General features: G+C 36.4%; 1 protein-coding gene and 1 long non-coding RNA gene across 2 annotated transcripts in view; one reads left to right on the top strand and one right to left on the bottom strand.

The window, feature by feature from the left end:
- Nucleotides 1-17,116, bottom strand: part of LOC121367930 (gelsolin-like protein 2) — a 28,770-nt gene extending 11,654 nt beyond the window's left edge. Inside the window, exons 1-10 of the mRNA XM_041492385.1 lie at nt 16,973-17,116; nt 10,436-10,475; nt 9,592-9,672; nt 6,187-6,260; nt 5,253-5,327; nt 4,555-4,626; nt 3,300-3,427; nt 2,400-2,508; nt 1,117-1,227; nt 118-201 (exon numbers count right to left, since the gene is read on the bottom strand). Of these exons, the coding sequence (XP_041348319.1) occupies nt 118-201; nt 1,117-1,227; nt 2,400-2,508; nt 3,300-3,427; nt 4,555-4,626; nt 5,253-5,327; nt 6,187-6,260; nt 9,592-9,672; nt 10,436-10,442 (741 nt within the window). The 5' untranslated portion in view covers nt 10,443-10,475; nt 16,973-17,116. The remainder of the gene's footprint in view (nt 1-117; nt 202-1,116; nt 1,228-2,399; nt 2,509-3,299; nt 3,428-4,554; nt 4,627-5,252; nt 5,328-6,186; nt 6,261-9,591; nt 9,673-10,435; nt 10,476-16,972) is intronic.
- A 2,687-nt stretch (nt 17,117-19,803) lies between these two features.
- On the top strand, nt 19,804-21,863 carry LOC121389917. The gene is made up of 2 exons (XR_005960121.1): nt 19,804-19,929; nt 21,483-21,863. It is a non-coding gene; the product is annotated as an uncharacterized LOC121389917 (long non-coding RNA).
- The last annotated feature ends 1,407 nt before the right edge of the window (nt 21,864-23,270 follow it).

The raw sequence follows: 23,270 nt of genomic DNA, 5'->3' as shown, positions 1-23,270 counted from the left end.
TAAACATACACGCGTGCATATATACACATACACACATAATTATATATGCAAATAACATATACATATAATAATAAATACATATAATATTTTTTGTATCTCCTCCAATAAAAAACTTACGTCATTTCCGTCAATTTCATCAAGGGTCTCCACCTTAGGTTTACCTCCCCTTTCCGACTTGAGCTTTTGTAAGAACTGAACTGCCTGCAAAAGAATGCGTTCATTCAAATACTACATGACCTTATTACCTTTGACCTCCCAACAAAAGCATATTGAAAAGTAAATTTTATACGATGATGTTATGTTGCTGACTGTTTACATTGCCAGATGCGATATCTCATTAAATGTAAACTATGGACTTCAAAAAATAACAATTAAGGAATAAAGCACTCTCCAAATATTTACCACGTAATATTTCGTATGAAACACACGCTAATGTAATAATCGCTCATTTGGTTTCTGGATAATATATTTGCTGAAAATAATTTTGCAATGTGAGACCTCTGAATTATACACTAGCCAATCAATAAAGATTTGAATTAATACCTCACTATATTCGGTAAACATTGAAAAACAAATCGGTAAACATTCGACTTCTTCCGTAATTTTAGTCGTGATGTCTTCAACTTATGTCATCACAAAGCAACACTTGGAGAACAAAATTTAATAATACCTACAGTCCATCCTGTCCTCCTTACTTAAAGGCTTTTGTAAATAATTTAAGTTTGGTAAGACGTAAGAAGAAAAGTCAAAGCGTTTTGGAAATAACAATAACACGCCCCCCCCAAAAAAAAACACAAAAAAAAAACAACCCAACAACAACCAACAAACAAACAAAAAACAAACACAAAACCCCCCAAAACAAAAACAACAACCCTCCCCCCCCAAAACAAAACCCCAACAAAAAAACCCCAACAATTTATGTACAATTTAGAAAATGTTCAGCTAAGAAATAATTAACTTGTAGTAAATTCCATAATATGAAAAAGGTGTTCGCTGTGGGAAGGACTATAATAAAACATTTTCCCAAAATGTACTTTTCTGATAAATAAATATTGTTTTATAACATCAAAACTTTGCCTCATATCAGTATTTTTTACCTTTGCAATGACTACTTACTTTATATTTCTCGTCCTTGTTGCACGTTTTCCCGTTCCACTGGTATATCTGGAGTCCCAGATCCAACAGCATGACACTGTCCGAGTTGAGAGAACTTTTCGCTAGTGACACCTGGAGAAGAGTACAGGACGACCTTTGACATTATAAGACAAGGCTAAAGTATGTTTTGTTTAACGAAACCACTAGAGCACATTCATTAAGTAATGATCGGATATTAGTTGTCATAGATGCGGTAATTCAGTGATTCAGTAATCTTCAGTGAAAACCTGCTACATTTTTCCATTAGCAGCAAGGAATCTATTATATGCACTTTCCCACACACAGGACATCACATACCACGGCCTTTGATACACAAGTCGTGGGGAACTATTGGGACGGATAAACCCAAACAAAGAATGAATCCACCTAAGGGATTCAATCCTTCGACCGGCCTCGGTGGCGCAGTGGTTAAGCCATCGGACTACAGGCTGGTAGGTACAGGGTTCGCAGCCCAGTACCGGCTCCAAACCAGAGCGAGTTCTCAAGGGCTCAGTGGTTAAGTGTAAGGCCACTACACCCTTTTCTCTCTCACTAACCAACTAACAACTAACTCAATGTTCTGGACAGACAGCCCAGATAGCTGAGGTGTGTGCCCAGGACAGCGTGCTTGAACCTTAATTGGATATAAGCACGGAAATAAGTTAAAATGAATGAAATCAATCCTTCGACCTACATCAGGCGAACACTCTTTCTTTCAAACAATATATTAATATAGTATGTAGTAGTGTTGGCATTTCTCTGTTAGATCAGCTGGTAGAGTCTGTGGTTCAAATCTCCTCAGTGGAGGTTAATTTTTATTATGTTACATTTGGAGCCGTAGGGACTGGGTGTGTTCTTAACACAAGAATACAATTATAACCCAGTTAGAACCCGTAATAGTTCAACTACCTGTGGCCCACAGCTCCGTGACGCAGCTTCACTTGAGGGGGAGTATGTAGTAGTGCTGGTATAAAGTGCTCCTACTGGCAGTAGCTATCGGGAATTTCCCTATTAGCTCAGTTGGTAGAGTACTGGACTCTCGTACTGAGAGTCTGTGGCTTGAATCCCCACAGTGGAGGTTGATTTTTATTCTGTTACATATATTTAATTCAATTCAATGTTCGTGCGTATGTCCAATATGGTTGGAAAAAACCCAACCAGGTTTAATATAGCCAAATATATTTTACACACTATGGTCAGCTGCTTTAATTAATACAGCATGTCATATTTATTATACATTGTGTTTAGTTACTAATAATACAAACCTCTCGAACAACGACGTTCTTCCTCTTGCCTTCAAACTGCATCAGTCGTGGTTTGTACTCTTCCGGCTTGACGTGTCTGAAGCCCGAGTCGGCACCTCCTTTCATGTACCTGTAATATTGAACAATTGTATATCAAAAACACACAATAGCTTATTGACTTACTTTTCGATGTGTGTGTGTGTGTGTGTGTGTGTGTGTATGTGTGTGTATGTGTGTGTATGTGTGTGTGTGTGAAAGAGAGAGAGAGAGAGAGAGAGAGAGAGAGAGAGAGAGAGAGATGTGTGTGTGTTGGGAGAGAGAGAGAGAGAGAGAGAGAGAGAGAGAGAGAGAGAGAGAGAGAGAGAGAGAGAGAGAGAGATGTGTGTGTGTGTGTGTGAAGAGAGAGAGAGAGAGAGAGAGAGAGAGAGAGAGAGAGAGAGAGAGAGAGAGAGAGAGAGAGAGAGAGAGAGAGAGAGAGAGAGAGAGAGAGTATTTATTTCTGGAACTCAAGTGTCATAAAGGGAAATTAGAGTGTATACCTATTCTCTGTTATGCTTGTTTTAAAATAGGACAAAGATTAACATACAAATGTCATAAAGTAAAACGTGTACGCTAATCCTTTCTATTGGTTATCAAGGAATACCAAAAATCGTTAACACAGACCAGATTTGGAATACAGCTAATGTTACAACTTTAACTAAAAGTCTGAATATATATATATAGACACACAGGGCCGTAACTAGCCTAGAAAAAAAGAAAAGGAGAGGAAACAGAATCAGAGCCAACTAATATTTGGCATTCTTCAGCTAAGCAAAAATTACACTTTTAAACTAAATTTGACGCTTTTCCAAGAAGGTGAGGGTTGGAGCAACTGACCCCTGCCTCTCGGTAGGTAGGACCCCTGGTGGAGCGACAACTCACGTGAGGCTGGGGAAGTAGTTCTTGAAGAGCTGAGACTCGTGGTTCATCACCTCTCTGTGCTGGACGGGCTTGTCGTCTAGGAGAGTGTCCAGCTCCACTGTCTTGTAGGCCGCCGTGCCATACTCGTCCTGAAAACGGGCAACAAGTCTTATCTGTGATATCGTACAGTTTGTTTTTGTTCAACTACACCACTAGAGCACATTGATTTATTAACAATTGTCCCGAAAACGGGCAACAAGACTCATATGTGTCATAGTACAGTTTGTTTTGGTTCAACTACACCACTAGAGCACATTGATTTATTAAGAATTGTCCCGAAAACGGGCAACAAGTCTCATATGTGTCATCGTACAGTTTGTTTTGGTTCAACTACACCGCTAGAGCACATTGATTTATTAAGAATCGTCCTGAAAACGGGCAACAAGTCTCATATGTGTCATCGTACAGTTTGTTTTGGTTCAACTACACCACTAGAGCAGATTGATTTATTAAGAATCGTCCTGAAAACGGGCAACAAGACTCATATGTGTCATCGTACAGTTTGTTTTGGTTCAACTACACCACTAGAGCACATTAATTTATTAATTATCGGATTAATAATCCTGACATGTATTCTTAGAGAAAACTCGCAACCTGCTCTCATTAGCAGCATATCTTTTATATGCACTTTGCCAAAGACAGGGCAGCAAATACCCGGGGAACTGGTTGGGATGGGGGGGGGGGGGGGGGGGACAATCAGATAATAGAGGTTCGACCTTACGATCAAATCACCTCAGACGACCGCTCTACCGACTGAGCTAGATCCCGCTCCAGTGACCAGAATACAATTCTATTATGAACCGGCCTCGGTGGTGTCGTGGTTAAGCCATGGGACATAAGGCTGGTAGGTACTGGGTTCGCAACCCGGTACCGGCTCCCACCCAAAGCGAGTTTTAACGACTCATTGGGTAGGTGTAAGACCACTACACCCTCTTCTCTCTCACTAGCCACTAACGACTAACAACTAACCCACTGTCGTGGACAGACAGCCCAGATAGCTATGTGCTCAGGACCTTAATTGAATATAAGCACGAAAATAAGTTAAAATGAAATAAAAACTCTGTTACTCTCAGGCCATTCTTCAACGGTATACGAGGCACATAGAAAGAAATGCACAGTTATTGTATCAAGACAGGGTTTATTGGCGCTAAACATATTCAATACCAAAAGTATAGGTACAATGCAAAATAATATACATGTATTATACTTCACAAACCTGAGTGCTGTACTTCCCAATCCAAAAATGAACGTCATATAGCAGCTGATCTTCACCTTCTAATTTGTACGTCTAGATTTGAATTAAAAATAATGACGTATAGTTAGCATACTAATAGTAAAGTAACGAATAAATACATTTTAAAAATATATTTTACGTATAGTTATGCTATAATAATGTTACAAATAAAATATAAGCATGAAAATATACTGGAATTAATTGAAAAACACAATTTCTTTATTATATTGGTAATAATGTAATGAATAATGTAAATAAATACATTTTGATAAAAATAAACCCTTTTTATACCTCCTTGCCACCCTTTAGCAACACTTTTTATAATATTTATAGAAATGAATGATTGAACAAATAAACGAATTAACTAACAATTGAATGAATGAGCGAGTGAGTGAATGAAATGAAATGAATGAATGAATGAATGAATGAATGAATGAATGAATGATGAATAAATAAATAAATAAATAAATAAATGAATAAATAAATAAATAAATAAATTAATAAGTATGTAAGTAAATAAATAAATTAATAAATAAATAAATAAATTAATTAATTAATTAATAAGTAAATAAACAAATTAATTATAAATTAATAAGTAAATAAACAAATTAATTTATAAATAAATAAATTAATTAATTAACTAACTAACTAATTAACTAACTAACTAATCGATTACTTACATTTAATATGATATAAGAGTCGCCTTCAAAAAATTTACCATAATCGTCACGTGGCCAATGGACGATCTTGAATTTCTGGAACAAAATAATTATAAAACATAAGGCATGGGGAAAAGTAGATGCCATTTTCATACTATTAACACTTCACTATGCATAATGTGTATAAATTATTCCCTAAACGTTCACTGATTAAATGATATTGTAGACTTATGATTATACAGTGCACAATGATATGTCCAATGTAACACAACTTCATGCATTCATTATACCTCACATCGAAATAGCATAGGGAGAATGGATTCACTAACACTGCCATGGACGTTCATGGATTGGAATCGACATGTTATGAGCGATAGGTCAGCAAGATTTTCTTGAATGAAATTAATGACAAAATATTTTACGTTTTATGTATATATAAAGTTGGAACCGCTCAGTATTGTAAGCAGCTAAACAGAAAACTATTTTAATAGGCTGGTCGAAGTTGTTTCCCTTGAAAAATGTTTCCTATTCCTCGACGTTCATACATAACAGTATCTAATGACTTTCCGGATCAACGCCTTTACCATCCATACCTAGGAGATCCATGACCATATCTGCACATAATATCGACTGTAAGCTCTGGTAGGTATAAGTAAACTTTGTTTTGTATATTAAGCACACCTACTGGACTAAGGATCCAAAGGAAATAAAAGGAAAATGAAGAAGAGAGGAAACAATGTTTATTGTTTAATCAATTCGTTTGCGAAATCAAATTTCATTTGGATTGTGTGTGTGTGTGTGTGTGTGTGTGTGTGTGTGTGTGTGTGTGTGTGCGTGCGCACGATAATGTGTAAATGTAAATATATTTTTTTTTTTGTAAACCGAAGATTATGTCTGAATAGTAAAGTATGTAAAATATATCCGTATATGACCACAGTTATGAACTGTGACGAACCTCCACTCTCCAGATCTGAAGTCCGAGATTTTGTCCAGATCCTTTCCAAGCTGGTTCTGTTTCTGCCGATTCCTCTGAAATATGCCAAGCCACAATTATAAATCATGGTAGAAAGGTTGGTGAAACACGGAATTTTGACATTTGATTTATAAAGGAGAAAAAAGACTATAGAGACGTGCACGTTAAATGTAGCTATAAGAGAGTCTTTGACATATTATACCTAAGTCTGCATACATTCCTAGACACTAAAGGAGGCCATAATTAAATCAAGACGATAATAACCAGTATGGTGTTCAAAACAAAAGTAAAATAAAATAAATAAATACCCCCCCCCCCCCCGAAAACCCCATCAAACAACATCAAAACAAAACAACAACTAAAAAAAACCTACAAAAAACCCCCAACAGCAACAAACACACACACATCCCCCAAAAAACACCCCAAACAAAAACCCTAAAAAAACTAACAACAACAACAACAACAACAACAACGACAACAACCTAACAACCAAAAACCCGAAACAAAACAACACGATACAACACAACAAAAACATCATGAACACACCCCTCCCACCACACATTTACAAGCAAGCTCCCGGGCCCACACCCACATCCAGGCCAAAACCAACTACCACAAAAACAAAACAACTTGAAAATACACTACAAACAAAATCACTACAGCCATTTACAAATCCACCACAACCCACCTCTAAACAAAATACATGTATATAATTATGTACATACAAAAAAACAAAAAAACAAACAACATTTGACCTTACTAGCCCAAAGGCAATGTCTGGTGGGTTGGGAATGGATTAGAGGCAGGCAAGGGAATGATGTTCTTTTATAGGTAAGTCTACGAACATGCTAAATTACAAGATTTTAATTTTAATAATGGCTGAAAAGTACACCTCACTACGATGTGACCTTTTTCAAAACGATCTGTATACATGTGCATTTTGTTTTGATATGAAATAAATTTAATGACTGTTTTCGATCAGGCACTGACATATATATTTTACATGTGGACATGGTAATTAATCAGTTATTTACAGTTAAGCTAACAAAGCCCTACAGCACTTAATTTTACGACTTGTGCTTCACGGTATACTACTTGCGTTAAACAGTTATCAAAGGGTGCATCAAACTTTGACCTCTTCAGACACGTGACTACTTCATACTCATCAATATGTTGTAGACCAAAAATAAATAAATAAATAATTGAAAAAAAAAAAAAAAAAAAAAAAAGGTCGCTTGAACAGGTTTGGTTCAAACTACTATCTGCAAATCATTGCTGATTCGGAGGTTGGGACACTGTTGTCCTGCGATCCCGCCCCTTATTCGCTTGAAGTGCCCTTTATACAAATTTCATCATCAACATAATACAAGACTAAATTGCCACTCCCTTTGCTCATTTGCCTTCGACAAACTCAAATTGCCCTTTTTAGAATTTTATCCCCTCCCTTCCTTACAAAATCCTGGATCATACTCTAAAAATTCTAGTTGACTCATTAAGTAAGTAAAAGCTATACCACGGTATTGATAAATTAACTTTATTAGACAGTCGCACAACGTAGTATATCTTTTGTTTGTCAGTATATAATCTTTCTCTGATTAACAGAACCGAGACTAACGCATGGGCATACATGGGGTGTGTGTGTGTGTGTGTGTGTGTGTGTGTGTTCTATGGGTTCGACCGAACCCCCCCCCCCCCTGAAATCGCTTTTTTTATAATTTAATATATCTGACATTGATATCTGACATTATTATATTTACTCAACATAGAAATATATGCCCAATATCTCTGCAATCTATTTTGGAACACCCCTTTTCAAAACTCAACATAGAAATATATGCCGAATATCTCTGCAATCTATTTTGGAACCCCCCTTTTCAAAATCCTATGTACGCCCATGTAACGTCAATTACTCAAAGAACAAGAAGCGGTGAAACTGGATGTGATAACAAAAAATGCAGAAATTGAATTAAAAACCCAAACAAAACAAAACAAAACAGTAGTAAGTTGTACATTTCCATTTTCACATTTACCATTTATTAGTACTACTATACGTCTTTAGAACACGTTTATGGTTATGGTCAGCAACATGATTAATGTAAAGGGCAACCAATTGACTACAAAATATGGCTTTATGAAAAGTTAAATACATATTGAAATATATGCATTTGTAAGCAGAAGATGGATCGAAATGTAGTTCAGAGGTTCTACTTGAGGTTCGCAAGATCGACACTCGCCAGTGGATGCATTTTGCTAACCGTTCAATCACTGTTTCAAAATTGGTATATCAGTAACAGTGGTATGCGCTGTTCTACATGTGAGAGCGATGAGAGACATCGAGATTTTAAAAACACAAATAAAGCATATTATTTAATCAAGCGTGTGTGCAAAGAATGAGGTGGGGTAAAGTGTGTGTCGATGCTCAATTGCTCCAAGAAATGTTTCTGTATTTTTTTTCAAAGTATTTTCTGGTAGAGCATAACCAGACATCCCATCAAAGTTTAATCACCACAGTCTAGACCCCTCCCCTGCATAGTTCCCTGCACACGCGCCTGTTTCTTTTATTTGATGGGTAATGGATATGACAATTAATGTTTTCAACCCTCCACCTGTTTGATAACATTTCTGAAAAAGGCGTTACCTATGTACAGATGAGTCTTTAAAACCCGATTCAGCTGTACTAATTACAACATAAAGTGATTCATTCAGTTATGTGACACCAATCCAAGCATTTTTTCTTTAACAGTCAAACCTATATATATATATACAAGTAAGACCTATTCCAAGAATCTACAATTGTGGTGTTGTTGACCAGGTGGTCTTTATACAGAGGTATACATGAACATGTATGTAAAAAGAACACATCTGAAATGCCCTGTTCTAGGAATATAGCTGTTGTAGAAGGTGCCATTTATATCAGGTTCGACTGTATTTGTTAATGGGTTTGTGTCATGCCGCGAAGAGATAACTCATGATCGATATGCTGGATTGGTTGTATAGCCTTAGTTATGAAAATAGCAAGGAACAAAGCATATTAATGTTAAAAACAAAAGTAAGTATTAGTGTTCTTAACTACACAACAATTCTAACACTTATGTATTTAAACACAGAAATGTTTTAATTTGTTGTTGATTTCTTTATTGCGGTTGCACAAATATAAACATTCTGGTTTCGGGGCGTTTGGTGATTTTTTTTAGGGGTTTACACCTTGCATACAGAATAAATGTTTGCATTTCAAATTAAAAAGCCTAGATCATCAATAAATGAAGAGGGAAACTAAGTGGGGAAAGATTATTTCTGATATGAAAAACGAATACACATTTATATTTGTATGTTATGCATACAGTATTTATTTTGTGGTTTATAAACATTCTAAATTATTAAACTTACTTTTTACTTTCCTATCGGTATCCGATCCAAACAATGCCACGTTCGAATCCTTGAAATCATACTTCTTGGCTTTTACCAGTCCTGAATTAAAAATAAATAAATAAATAAATAAATTCATTCATTCATTCATTCATTCATTCATTCATTCATTAATAGACAAATAAATAAATAAATAAACAATTAAAATAATTAAAATAAATAAATAAATAAAACAAATTTAACAAAGACGAAGTTAAAGTTTGCTTTATTTAACAACACCACTAGAACTATCATCGACTATTGGATGTTAAATATTTGGTAATTCTGAAACCTGCTACATTTTTCCATTAGCAGCAAGGGATCTTTTAAATGCACTTTCCCACAGACATGAAAGCACATTCCACGACCTTTACCCAGTTGTGATGCACTTGTTGAAAATAGAAAAACCCAATCAGTTGAATGGATCCACCGATGTGGTTTATTTAACAAATAAACAAATAAAAATGAGTAAATAAAATTAGATTCTATAATAAAGTTCAACAAAAAATATAATATAAATGTTCACCATACAACACAAGTGTTGACCAATTGAACGTAATGAGTTAATTTTCATGTGACATTTGTTCTAAATAAATATTAAATAACAATTAAACATGCATTATAAAGAATTCTGTTATTTGTACGGGGCAAACATAGCTTAAGTTTTATCAAAGATTTATTAATTTTTAATATTTTATCTTAGGGTTTTTATGATGACATTTACATCTCTAACTTCGCCATAATTAGTCGTCTAAAAATATTAGCCTTAAAGGTGTTTATCAATACAGGTACAGAGATATCAAATGCAATTCTAAATATACATTACCTGTCATCTTGACGGTTCGTTTTCTTGTTCAGCTCGAACACTAAAACATAAATATACAATATATATAGCGAAATATACCGAACCACAAAAGACACACAAATATTAATTTAGTTTTTTTTTTTACTTTATTTAAAATGATACATATTGGATCCCATTTTAAAAGTTATTTTTTTATTTTTTATTTAATGACGCCACTAGAGCACACTGATTTTTAAAAATCTTATTATCGGCTATTGGATGTTAAACATATCCAACACTGTTTTTAGAGTAAACCCGTTGTCGCCGCATAGGCTACTGTTTTACGACAGGCAGCAAGGGATCTTTTATTTGCGCTTCCCACAGGCAGGATAGCACAAACCATGGCCTTTGTTGAACCAGTTATGGAAATCCCATTTTAATTATATGCAATGTAGCATAATAGCGCGTAGGCTTAGTAGTATATAATTTCTTTCTTTCTTTAATATATCGTTCACTGCATAAAAATCATCATGCAGATCGAAAAGAGTAGCCCATGAACTGACGACATCGGGTTTCCTCTCTCAATATAGGTGTGGTAATTAACCATATGTCTGACGCCATATTATAACCGTAAATAAAATGTGTTGAGAGCGTCGTTAAATGAAACAGTTCCTTCCTCCTTCATCATGCAGTTTCCATGAGTTCTCAAAAAGTTAAAGTTTGTTTTGTTTAACAACACCACTAGAGCACACTGGTTTATTAATCATCAGCTATAGGATGTCAAACATTTGTTAATTTTGACATATAGTCTTAGAGAGGAAACCCGCTACATTTTTTCCATTAGTAGCAAGGGATCTTTTATATGCAACCATCACACAGACAGGATAGCACATACCACGGTATTTGATACACCAGTCATGGTGCACTGGCTGGAACGAGAAATAGCCCAATGGGGATCAGTGTTAGATCGACCGCGCATCAGGCGAGCGCTTTACCACTGGACTACATGCCGTCCCTATGAGTTCACGTAAGAAAAGAAAGAAGTGTTTTATTTAACGACGCACTCAACACATTTTATTTACGTTTATATGGCGTCAAACATATGGTTAAGGACCACACAGATAATGAGAGAGAAAACCCGCTGTCGCCACTTCATGGGCTACTCTTTTCGATTAGCAGCAAGGGATCTTTTATATGCACCATCCCACAGACAGGGTAGTACATACCACAGCCTTTGATATACCAGTCGTGGTGGACTGGCTGGAACAAGAAATAACCCAATGGGCCAACCGACGGGGATCGATCCCAGAACGACCGCACTACGTTCCGCCCCCTCTATGAGTTCACGAATGCCACGAGCTATTGGCACACATTACACTAAATCATGGCGTATCAGCGGCGATTTCACAAGCGCTGATACAACTGATTGTTTAGTCAGTCATCGTTATGTATTGCCAGCATGGCCAATAACGCATACGTTGCCATGACAACCATCAGAATTGATAACTACAAACAAGAACACTGTTTAATATTCGTCGGGAACGAAATGTATCTCGGTGATAAAAGAGTTCGTTAGAACCGCGTTATATCGTAGGATCGATTCTTCTTGGTAGACCAATTTTGGATTTGCCCTCCTCCCAATCCCCTCACCCCATCTCAGGTGGTCGTTATGACTGGTATTTCAGAGACTGTGGTATATGCTACGACGTCAATCTATATCTAACTACACTGTTCACTTCCTGGTGGCAGCAGAAGAATTAAAAGGACTTGTACTTTTCAATGGTAAGCCATATGGCTATATTTTTTCCGTGTTCTTTTGTAATACCGTGCATTGACTTCTTGAGACATGAGTGTACAGCGGAACAGGTGACAGGTGTGAATTGGTTCCTGTATCACCTGTACGGACATAACCATATACGGTAATATAGCAAAAAATACTGAAGCGTAAACGTTCTCTATTTTGGAGTGAAAATATATGCATATATGTATATAATATATATATTCGCAATAGTATTGGTATATGTTGTTATAGCCAACAAAACCCCGGTCTATTAGAAATCTTCAATTTAATATGGGCAGTATAACATGGATTTAAATGACAGATGAAATCTGCGTAGTGAGACCTAAACAACTATAGGCAGTTTACTAAATAGTTCTCACAGGGTCAAAGTTCGAAGTGCATCTAACTTTGAGCATCGCATTAAATAAGAACACGCCTGCCATTGGTTAAATATGTGGAGGACTTGTTGTCATAAAATGTGATTACATCTGTGGAATAAATTTCTGTAATTTAATTTGAACTAATAAATCTTGTACAGCTACAGTTGTGCTTGAAACGTGTGCGGGGTGCTATTAAAATGACGATGGCAATTTTTGTGTAGAATTAAGGTGGTCAAAGACAGTTCCCGATATATCTAAACCTAGCAACTTACTCCTACATTTTATTATTATTCACTTTAACGGGACATTCCTGAGTTTCCTACAATGTTTAAGATATTATCGACTAACAGAGACTTTTTAACGATTGTAATTAATTATGAAATATATTTTTCTGCATAAAATATTAGTTGCTGTATATTAAACGTGTTTCTGATCGTTCTAATATTTGTACTAGGTTAGATTTCATTTTATTTCCTAAAATATGTTTTTTTCGTACATACAAAATTATTTGAAGACAAAATCCAGTTTGGGCTTCTTACAAATATTAAGACGACCAGAAACACATTGAATATACAGACACCGATATTCTAAACAACAAAATATATTTAATATGTAAGTTTAATCGTAGAAATATTTTATTAGTCGGAAACAACTTACAATGCAGCAAACTCAGGAATGTCCTTTTAAGGTCGAAGGACTGCAGTATTTTATATCCCTGGTGTATATGCTGATTGAAACATTTCGTTAGCAGTTTTAGCCATGTATGTTACTATTGTCGCTCGCGGAATTTGATTTGGTGACATACACATCCTTCAGTGCTGTTAGTCTAAGGAGAGTAATGGATGTTGCGAAGGCGAGTTTCTTCTTTACCACTAATTTAACGCAGTAATGTGTCTTAACCAAGTAGGACAGGTTATTGAGTTGTGTGTCCAGGAAAATGTACTTGGATTTTAGTGAGGCATAGACTCGCAATTGAAGCTGATCTCCAAAATGGCTATGATCAACCAATGTGGACACTAATGGTGTTTTCATCTTGCTGTTTAGTTTTTCTTTATCGGGCGTGATACACAAATAAAAGATAACGGCCCAAGTTGAATGCCCATGCAGTATCTATGCAACCAAAGATTTCGGAGGCGTTTGTTGACATACGTTTTTTTTCTTTTCCATCTGTTACGAATGTGTATTTCTCAGTGTTTTATAATATCAAATGTATATACAGAATGTCACACTCCAACAGAAATTATTATTTAAGTAATATTTAACGACACCACTGGAACACATTGATTAATTATTCATCGGCTATTGAATGTTAAACATTTGGTAATTCTGACTCGTAGTCATCAGAGGAAACCCGCTAAATTTTTTCTAATGCAGCAAGGGATCTTTTATATGCACTTTCCCATAGACAGGAAAGCATATACCATGGCCTTTGTCCAGTTGTGGTGCACTGGTTGGAACGATAAAAGCCCAATCAGCTAAATGGATCCACCGAGGTGGTTTGATCCTGCAACGCAAGCACCTCAAGCGGGCACTCGACAGACCGAGCTAAATCTCGCCCCCAATCCAATAAAGGATATACATAGTTTTTACACGTTATACAACTTTAAGATGATCAAAACAACAACAACAACAACAACAACAACAACAATAATCACTTATTTGGGATCATAAAGGTTGTGCATTTCTATTTAAAGAGCTCTACATTGTCGTTAAAACGTTTGCCGAACTGAATTTTACAAACACACACAAAGTGTCCATTGTCAGGTTTCGAACTCTTTGCATCAATTCCGGTATCTATTAGTATTACTTTAATTCACTTTGTTTTACTGCTTATATTCAAGTAAGGTTTAAGCACGCTGTTCTATCCACACCCTTCTGCTATTTGGGCTGTCTGTGAAGAACATAGGTTAATGAAGAAACTGATATTGTGACTTTGCACCATCCTTGCCCTTAAAATGGCATGCACACTAATACTGATTTGGAACGAATACTGGCATACGGACCTGGTTCTTAACATCCGTACATCTGATGACCTAGCCTAAAAAGTAGAAGTGTGTTATGTTTAATGACACCAGTGATTTCTTACACACCCGTTGGTGAGAACACCATGCATTATTTTTGATAACACATGGGTTGTTAACACACGAATGTGTATTAACAATTTCATGACATACGACTGGCTGCTCCTAGGTGATGACCAGGTCACCAGTGCCAAGCAGCCAGTGAAAAGCAACACGGTGGAAATAGATTACATTGTGACGTATAGTTAACCTGACAATCATGTGTCTGTGACGTGTAAGTTCGCTACAAATGCAACGGCTGTAAATAACTTTTAGTCCAAAAAGATGTTAAAACCTGGTATTTGCGGATATGTAAGAAATAGAATAATACATTCGTGTCCGTTAGATACCATTTATCTCACAACTCGTTGTTTAAAAACGTATCAAACTCGCTTTCGCTCGTTAGATACATTTTAAAACAACTCGTTGTGAAATAAATGGTATCTAACGGTCACTCATGTATTATTCTCTATTTATCAATCATCGGCTACTGAATGTCAAATATTTGATACGTAATTGTGGCATGTGGTCAAAGAAAACCGAAATAAAATGTTCCATTTCATAAGCAGTTTCCCACAGAAAAGACAGCACATACCACGACATTTGATATACCAGTCGTGGGTGGGGCACAAGGGACGGAACTCCCCCCCCCCACCCTATCAGATGATAAATGGTCTGTGTTAGAGCAGGTCCAAGTAAGTTAGCAAACAGGTTCTTGATCATTTTGTTCTTTGTGCAACAAAATATGTGTTCAGTCAATCAAAGCTGGCCGACGCCCATGGTGTAGTGGTTAAATCATCAGGGTTATGACTAATACGTAGCTACTGGGTTCGTATCCCGTTACAGGTCTAAGGTTTAAGCATACTAAACATCTCTCTCTCTCTCTCTCTCTCTCTCTCTCTCTCTCTCTCTCTCTCTCTCTCTCTCTCTCTCTCTGGATATAAGCACAGAATTTCATGTCAAAATTCATGTTTAAGAAGGACATGTTTATTTAACGACGCACTCAACACATTTTATTTACAGTTATATGGCGTCGGACATATGGTTAAGAACCACACATATATTGAGAGAGGAAACCCGCTGTAGCCTCTTCATGGGCTACTCTTTTTGATTAGCAGCAAGGGAGCTTTTATATGCACCATCCCACAGACAGGGTAGTACATACCACGGCCTTTGATATACCAGTCGTGGTGCACTGGCTGTGTGACACAATCACCTTAAATATCTCTGAATTGTACGCCACAAAAAGATAATATTTTCTTTTCTTTTTAAATTGAGCTGTGATGACATAACCTCGGCTTGTCTTTCATTTTGAGACCATATCCTATTGCAAGCGGACCATCATATCTTCTTCACTAGAAAAAAAAGTCGGCCCTACATGTTGTATGTACAGAGTGAACACGGATCCAGCTCGCATCGCAGTTGGGTGTTATGAATACCCATTGATAACCGACTCCTGTCAACAATAAACTGAATAGGGTGTTTGGGAACGACACAACGAAGCCAGCAAACAGGTTCTGTAACCTTGTTTAGCAGGTTAACTGGACCGTAACTGTCATGTCAGGCTAAAACGTCGCCCAGGCTTCAGTGAACACAGGCAGTACTGTAGTTTTTGCTTTTTAAAAGTTGCTCTTGTTATTAACCTACTCCTCGTCATCTCTAGCCGAAGGGCTAGACGAGAAATCATTACGTGGGAGATGGGTGGGACGTAATGGCTTACAATTAATACCAGTTGTCTGTAAAAAAAATATTAAATGAAATACAGTTTTAAATCCATTTTACATTAAAAGAATATTCCACCAGACCCAGTACCTGAGTACAAATGCTAGTATTCAGTTCGTTCCTCTTCCATGAAATCAATTCTGGAACTCCCTTCACAAGGCAATACAGAAGCAGAAAGCTAATTTAGAATCATAAATGCTAAAAATCGATGTAACAGTTGGGGGATTGTGCTACGAAATTTTAATATCACCACACTGCCTTATCCTGCTACTTCCTTGTTATATATACATATATATACTTTTTCCTGTGTGCGTGTCAAGTAGTAGACACGTATTATGTTCTCAGGAGATTTACCCATTTGAAATGGCAACTCCAAATTGAAGCAGACAGATAAAAATTAATGTCTGGCTCACTGGTATGGTTATGTCTATATATAGCTATGCAAACACAGTCTATTGAATAAAAGCTACGCCCATCGATTCCAATACAACCGTGTATACTAATATACAGTACAAATCCATCAATATTTTCTAACACGAGAAGCCGGCTTGGTTTTAATACGTACATAATATATACCTGAATGATCGTACAGTACGAAGATTTAGACTGACAGTGCGACAACAAGAAAGGATCTTACCTCAGAAACAACAGCGAAGCGACCTGTCAATACCAATAATGTAAAGAATGGGTTGTGGATGGGTTATAGATGGTAGTAATGATCTTCCGCTTTCCAAATTTGCACACCTTGAGATTCGTTCGTAGGTCACGTGACTGAAATATGACAGATAAGACTCGGAGGATCGATCACGTGTCCTGCTAGGGTTTGTTGGTTCGCAGCGTCGCATTCACTGTTAGCAGTAGATCGTGAATAAACCCCGTGGGTGTAGTTCTTCCTTGGGCGTTGTAAACGTCAGGTATTTTTAGTACATGTGTAATTATTTGTCTTTTATTGCGAAAGTATTTAGAGCTGAACTTGCCTAAAGTAACTAGGAGGAAGTTAAAAAAAGAGACAAAAAGATTCAGGACACACACACACACACACAAACACAAACACACGCACACGCACACGCACACACACGCACACACACACACATATATATACACATGTATATATATATATATATATATATATATATATATATATATAAATATATATAAATATATACATACATACATACATACATACATACATATATACATATATACATATATATATATATATATATATATATATATATATATATATATGAGGAAGTAAAAAAAAAAGTAAAAAAAAGATTCACACACATAAATACATACATACATATATATATATATATATATATATATATATATATATATATATATATATATATATATATATATATATATATATATATATATGTATATATCAAGGAAGGGTCTTCTCCAGATAAATGAAAAGGGGCATGACTGGACTCGAGAATAATCAAACAAAACCTCTGTGGCATCCGATTTTGGAAAATATTTGTATTTTAGACCATTTGGTTGTCGACGATTGCCAAATCACTACATAGAGTTTCCTCTAGCCTTCCCCTACATATCAATATCAATGAGGGGAGGGTTGGAGGTGACTCGAGCTAAGATTACGCGTGTGGTGTATTAGGTCGCATGTTCCACCTAATATGTACAATGCATGGTAAGTGCTGTTCTGTCAATGTTAAGTTCTCTCCTGTCAGTGGTAAATGCTGCCCGGTCAGTGAAAAGTGCACATAAAAAGACACATTGCTGTTAATATATGACCAAGATTGGCTTGCTATTTATATCTGGAATGTAAGTGGTGCTTTCACAATACAAGCACACACAATCATGCACACACACACGCACATACGCACACATACACACACGCATGTACGCACACACACACACACACGCGCGCGCGCGCGCATACACGCACGCACACACAAATACATCCTTTCTTTCCTTACCCTCGCACGCACACAGACGCACACACGTAATGCACACGTGTAAAGATGGGACCAATCGGTGATAAATTGAACTAATTGGAATACACATAAAAGGCACAGAGGACTGCAAATTACCTAACAGGGCCTGGGGCATCCTGCCCTGGAATGGTTTTCAATTGTAGATGTTCCTTGTGTATATGAGTTCATATGAAATGTATAGCACGGGACACTAGAGGTAATAATCAGAGCAGGTATCTGTGTATCACGTTCGACTAAATAGTAAGTAGTGTTCTCACTTTAGTTGGGGTGAAAGACATTCTCGTTACGTTCTAGCTAAAACTTCGAACAATATGGGTTCAAATTGAATAAGAAAAGAGAGAAAGAGCCACATTGATAGTCCTAGTTATCCTTTCTATTATTTCTGTACTAATATCTGTAGGCAAAAGTGGCGATGGCGATGGCGCGGATATGGCTTTCTCCTTCTTCGCCGGAGCTGAGAATACAGGCGAGATGAAATGAATATTTGTTTACCGACACAGCAGGATACTGTTAAACTATACAGGTATTTGGTATTTAACACATAGCTAATTCGACATCTCGACGAGAGAGAGAGAGAGAGAGAGAGAGAGAGAGAGAGAGAGAGAGAGAGAGAGAGAGAGAGAGAGAGAGAGAGAGAGAGATAGCGACACAGAGACAGAGACACAGAGACAGAGACACACACACAGAGAGTACTGTTTTAAACTTGGACAGAACGATGACAGGGAGACGACGGGGGTGAGAAAGAGGGGGGAGAGAGGAGAGAGATGTACTGTTTTAAACTTGGAAAACGATGAGAGAGAGAGAGAGAGAGAGAGAGAGAGAGAGAGAGAGAGAGAGAGAGAGAGAGAGAGAGAGAGAGAAAGAGAGAGAGAGTTGCCGCCACATACGTTACTCTTTTCAAAATTGACCGGCCTCGGTGGCGTCGTGGTTAGGCCATCGGACTACAGGCTGGTAGGTACTGGGTTCGGATCCCAGTCGAGGCATGGGATTTTTAATCCAGATACCGACTCCAAACCCTGAGTGAGTGCTCCGCAAGGCTCAATGGGTAGGTGTAAATCACTTGCACCGACCAGTGATCCATAACTGGTTCAACAAAGGCCATGATTTGTGCTATCTTGCCTGTGGGAAGCGCGAATAAAAGATCCCTTGCTGCCTGTCGTAAAAGAGTAGCCTATGTGGCAACAGCGGGTTTCCTCTAAAAACAGTGTCAGAATGACCATATGTTTGACGTCCAATAGCCGATGATAAGATAAAAAAATCAATGTGCTCTAGTGGCGTCGTTAAATAAAACAAACTTTATTTTACTTTTCAAAATGTATTGAAAAAGACCTACCTACCTACCTACATAATTACATAAATTTATACATTTATTCATAAACAGACACATGTGCATGCGACAGTCAGTCAGACAGACAGACAAAAAAACAACAACCCAAAAACCTCCAACAAAACAACAGACTGTGACATGCATACATATGAGATAAATCATTATATTTCAAGGTTTAGCGGAAACATGGACAGCCTGAACACACTGTAAGCTAGCTCGGTGATGTTACTAGACATTCTTCGGTAGAGAGGCTATTCCACATGAGATTAGATAATAAGGAACAAAACTACACAAACCAGACAGGTAGCTAAGTTGTTAACCTGATACATACCTGCACTATAAAGTATTTGTAGAAAGACACGTGGGAGGTTAAAGAAGGGCGTGTTGAACGAATTTACACTTTAAAATGACAGCTCTTATATTTACAATTCAGCTGTATATATGGTTTGTGTAAATACTATTATCTATGTTAAATACATTTATTATTGTTTCATTCTTTTGCATTATCATAGTTTGACACCCAATAGCCGATGTACTTTTCGTGTTGGGGTGTCGTTAAAAATTAATTAATTAATTAATTCATTCATTCATTCATTCATTCATGCTTTTGTTTTTTCAGTGGCATACACACGTAATACTGAAATATAAGATGAGTACCATGGGTATGATGATTGTTAAAGCTTACATGTCAGTGACACTCCATTTTATTGCGTAAATAATAAATGGATCTTGTATAACTGAAATGTTTTTACTATACCTATTTATTTTAGGCTGTAGGGACATACATTTTGCAGTTCAGTACTCACAATTATAAAATTTGCAACTTTGAAGGGCAATGATCGAAAATGCAAATTTGGCACTCTTTGGCATTTTAAAATATTCAAATGGCGTCCAAAATGTCCACCAAATTATTAGGGATCAAATAATCCATTTTAACTACCTTTACTAATCAAATCATAGCGTCATCTATTAAATTCAAGATGTCTAACAATATAAATATGACGGCCAAAACATGTCAGTTAGGGAACAAGAAATTAATGTTTAACAACGTTTGGCTAAATGAGACATTGTATCATCACTTAACTTCAAATTACCTCCAAAATGTCCACCTCCCCTCAAAAAAAAAAAAAAAAAAAAAAAAAAAAAGAAAGAAAGAAAAAAGGTGGCCATAACTTGCATTCTGTTTTATTCAAAACTATCTGTGTTTTTAAAATTTCATCTACAAGAATTCAAGGATTTCTATTATCGCTTCCCTTTAAATAATTATTTTATCATAGCTTAAATACAAGATGGCCATTGGCCACCAACGTGGCTAAAAAGCAGTTTGTTTGCCAAACACTCGCTTTTGGTAGAACTTTGCATTTCAGTATCCTCCATTTATTTAATCGTATTTTTTGCAGCTTTTAATGGTATTAATATTTATTGAAAACCCAGGGATATTGCAAAAATATCTCGGCATGTTTTTAAACTATGGTTATTTGGTTTGTAACATAATATTGTGAGACGTGTCCTAGATAATGAGGATTATTTATGAATGAATGTATAATCCGATTATGCTGTCAAAAGGCTACCTAGTTCCGAATAGCTGGATGGGAGCTTATGTAGCAACTTTTCCAGAGACCATAAGTGTATAAGCGTATGAAAGACGGGGGCGTTGTAATTGCACCCCCCCCCCCCCACGCCCCCCACCCCACCCCCGAGCAAAACCTCACATTCAAGCAATTTTTTTTACAAATATTCGGGCAAAATGTGCTAACCTGTATTTTTACCATGTATTTTTATTATGCTACCCTCAAAATTAGTTGTAAACCATGTATAAATGCGTAATTCTAATATAGTTAAATGTTGTTATTCAGATTCCAGCCTGCCCCCTACAACAATAGGAAACCGTACGCCTTTGCCAGAGACAGGACACAATCTTTGATATACCAAACATAGGACACTAGCTGGGACGTGGAAAACCCCCACAAGTCCTGACAAAGGTGATGGATCCTACAATATATCGCACCTACACACCAACCATAGCATCTATGGTGATCGATAATTTGTTACCATGGACATAGTCAACGATTATTCTCCACCTCCTAATACAATTAGTATATACCACACCCATTCGCCAGCTTTTCTGAATGACGTCACCAAAGTGATTATTTTATTTTTTGACGACAACAACAATAACAACAACAACCACCAATAAAAATGAAATAAAATTTATAAAATAAAAATATAAAACAGTCTAAAATCTTATCTTCATTTTATTTGTGTTGACGCCTATCATTGAAAATAAATCCGTTGTATGAAGTATAAAGCTTTTCTGGGGTTTTTTTTAAATCCCTATTTACATTGGGTGTGACTATAAAACATGTTTTATAACAAAGCTACGTACAGAATGCGGCGCTGAATATAGAAACATAAACTAAAAAAATGATTCATTCATTTTTAAACTTTATATTTGTGCTCATATCCAATTACGTTTCAAGTACGTTGTCCTGTGCACACACCACAACTTTCGTTTCATTTCATCTTATGCTCGTGCTTATATCCAATTAAGGTTCAAGCACGCAATCCTGAGCACATACCTCAGCTATCTGGGCTGTCTGTCCAGGACAGTGGGTTAGTTGTTAATTGTTAGTGGTTAGTGAGAAAAACAGAGGGTGTAGTTGCCTTACAGTTACACCTACCACCGAGTCGTTAAAACTCGTTCTGGAGCTGTTACCAGGCTGCGAACCCTGTGCCGACCAGCCTTATGTCCGATGGCTTAACGTATTATAAACACACATTTTATTTTTGCCAAAAAATATACATTTTGTAGGCATACATACATATTTATATATAAAATAATATAATGTGCACATTGCGGGGAATGGTATGTAGCATCGGGTTACAATCGATAAAATTCTATAGTAAATGGGTAATGCATGCATAGCAATAATATACAATATAATAACATATGTCATGTATCAATGCTGTCTGTTCTATGCGTGGTAGCAGTTTTCAAATACTTACACAATTTAATTAGCTGTTTTGAATTGTCGCTGGACAGCAGTTGCGTTAATTTAAATGTTGATGGTTTATTGTAATAAAAATGTTTAATATATTTATCTCTTATGTTACTGAAAAAAGGACACTCTAGAACAAAGTGATATTCGTTTTCTACTACATTCATATTGCACAGACGACACATTCTATTATTCCTGTCAATATTGTGGTATCTGCCCGTTTCTATAAAGAGATTATGGGAAGATAATCTATATTTACTCAAAATATGTTTGTATTTCAAGGCAATAGGTTTCTGAAGATAAGGTTGTAAGCAATAATTATTAACAGCGAATTTGTATAACAGACATTTTGGAGAATTGTTGAATACAGCATACATAGATTGGATAAATTGATCAGTCATTCTCTGTTTGAATAGTGATATAAATGTATTGCGATTTTCTACATTTTGATTATACCATATGTGACCAAAACCATTAGTGAGAAGCAGGTCTCTTATTTGACTAACCCAGTTAACAGAACGTGGTTTTCTTATGCACTCGTCATATAGGGTGTTATAACACTTTCAAAATACAGTCATCTGTATTCAAAATATTTATCCAATATTTAACCATACGAATGTTCCTACTTATGTACAAAGGTGATCT

The sequence above is a fragment of the Gigantopelta aegis genome, chromosome 3, assembly GCF_016097555.1.
Source record: "Gigantopelta aegis isolate Gae_Host chromosome 3, Gae_host_genome, whole genome shotgun sequence".
NCBI lineage: Eukaryota > Metazoa > Mollusca > Gastropoda > Neomphalida > Peltospiridae > Gigantopelta > Gigantopelta aegis.
Note: the sequence above shows the minus strand (reverse complement) of the source record. Positions and strands in the feature narration are given on the sequence as shown.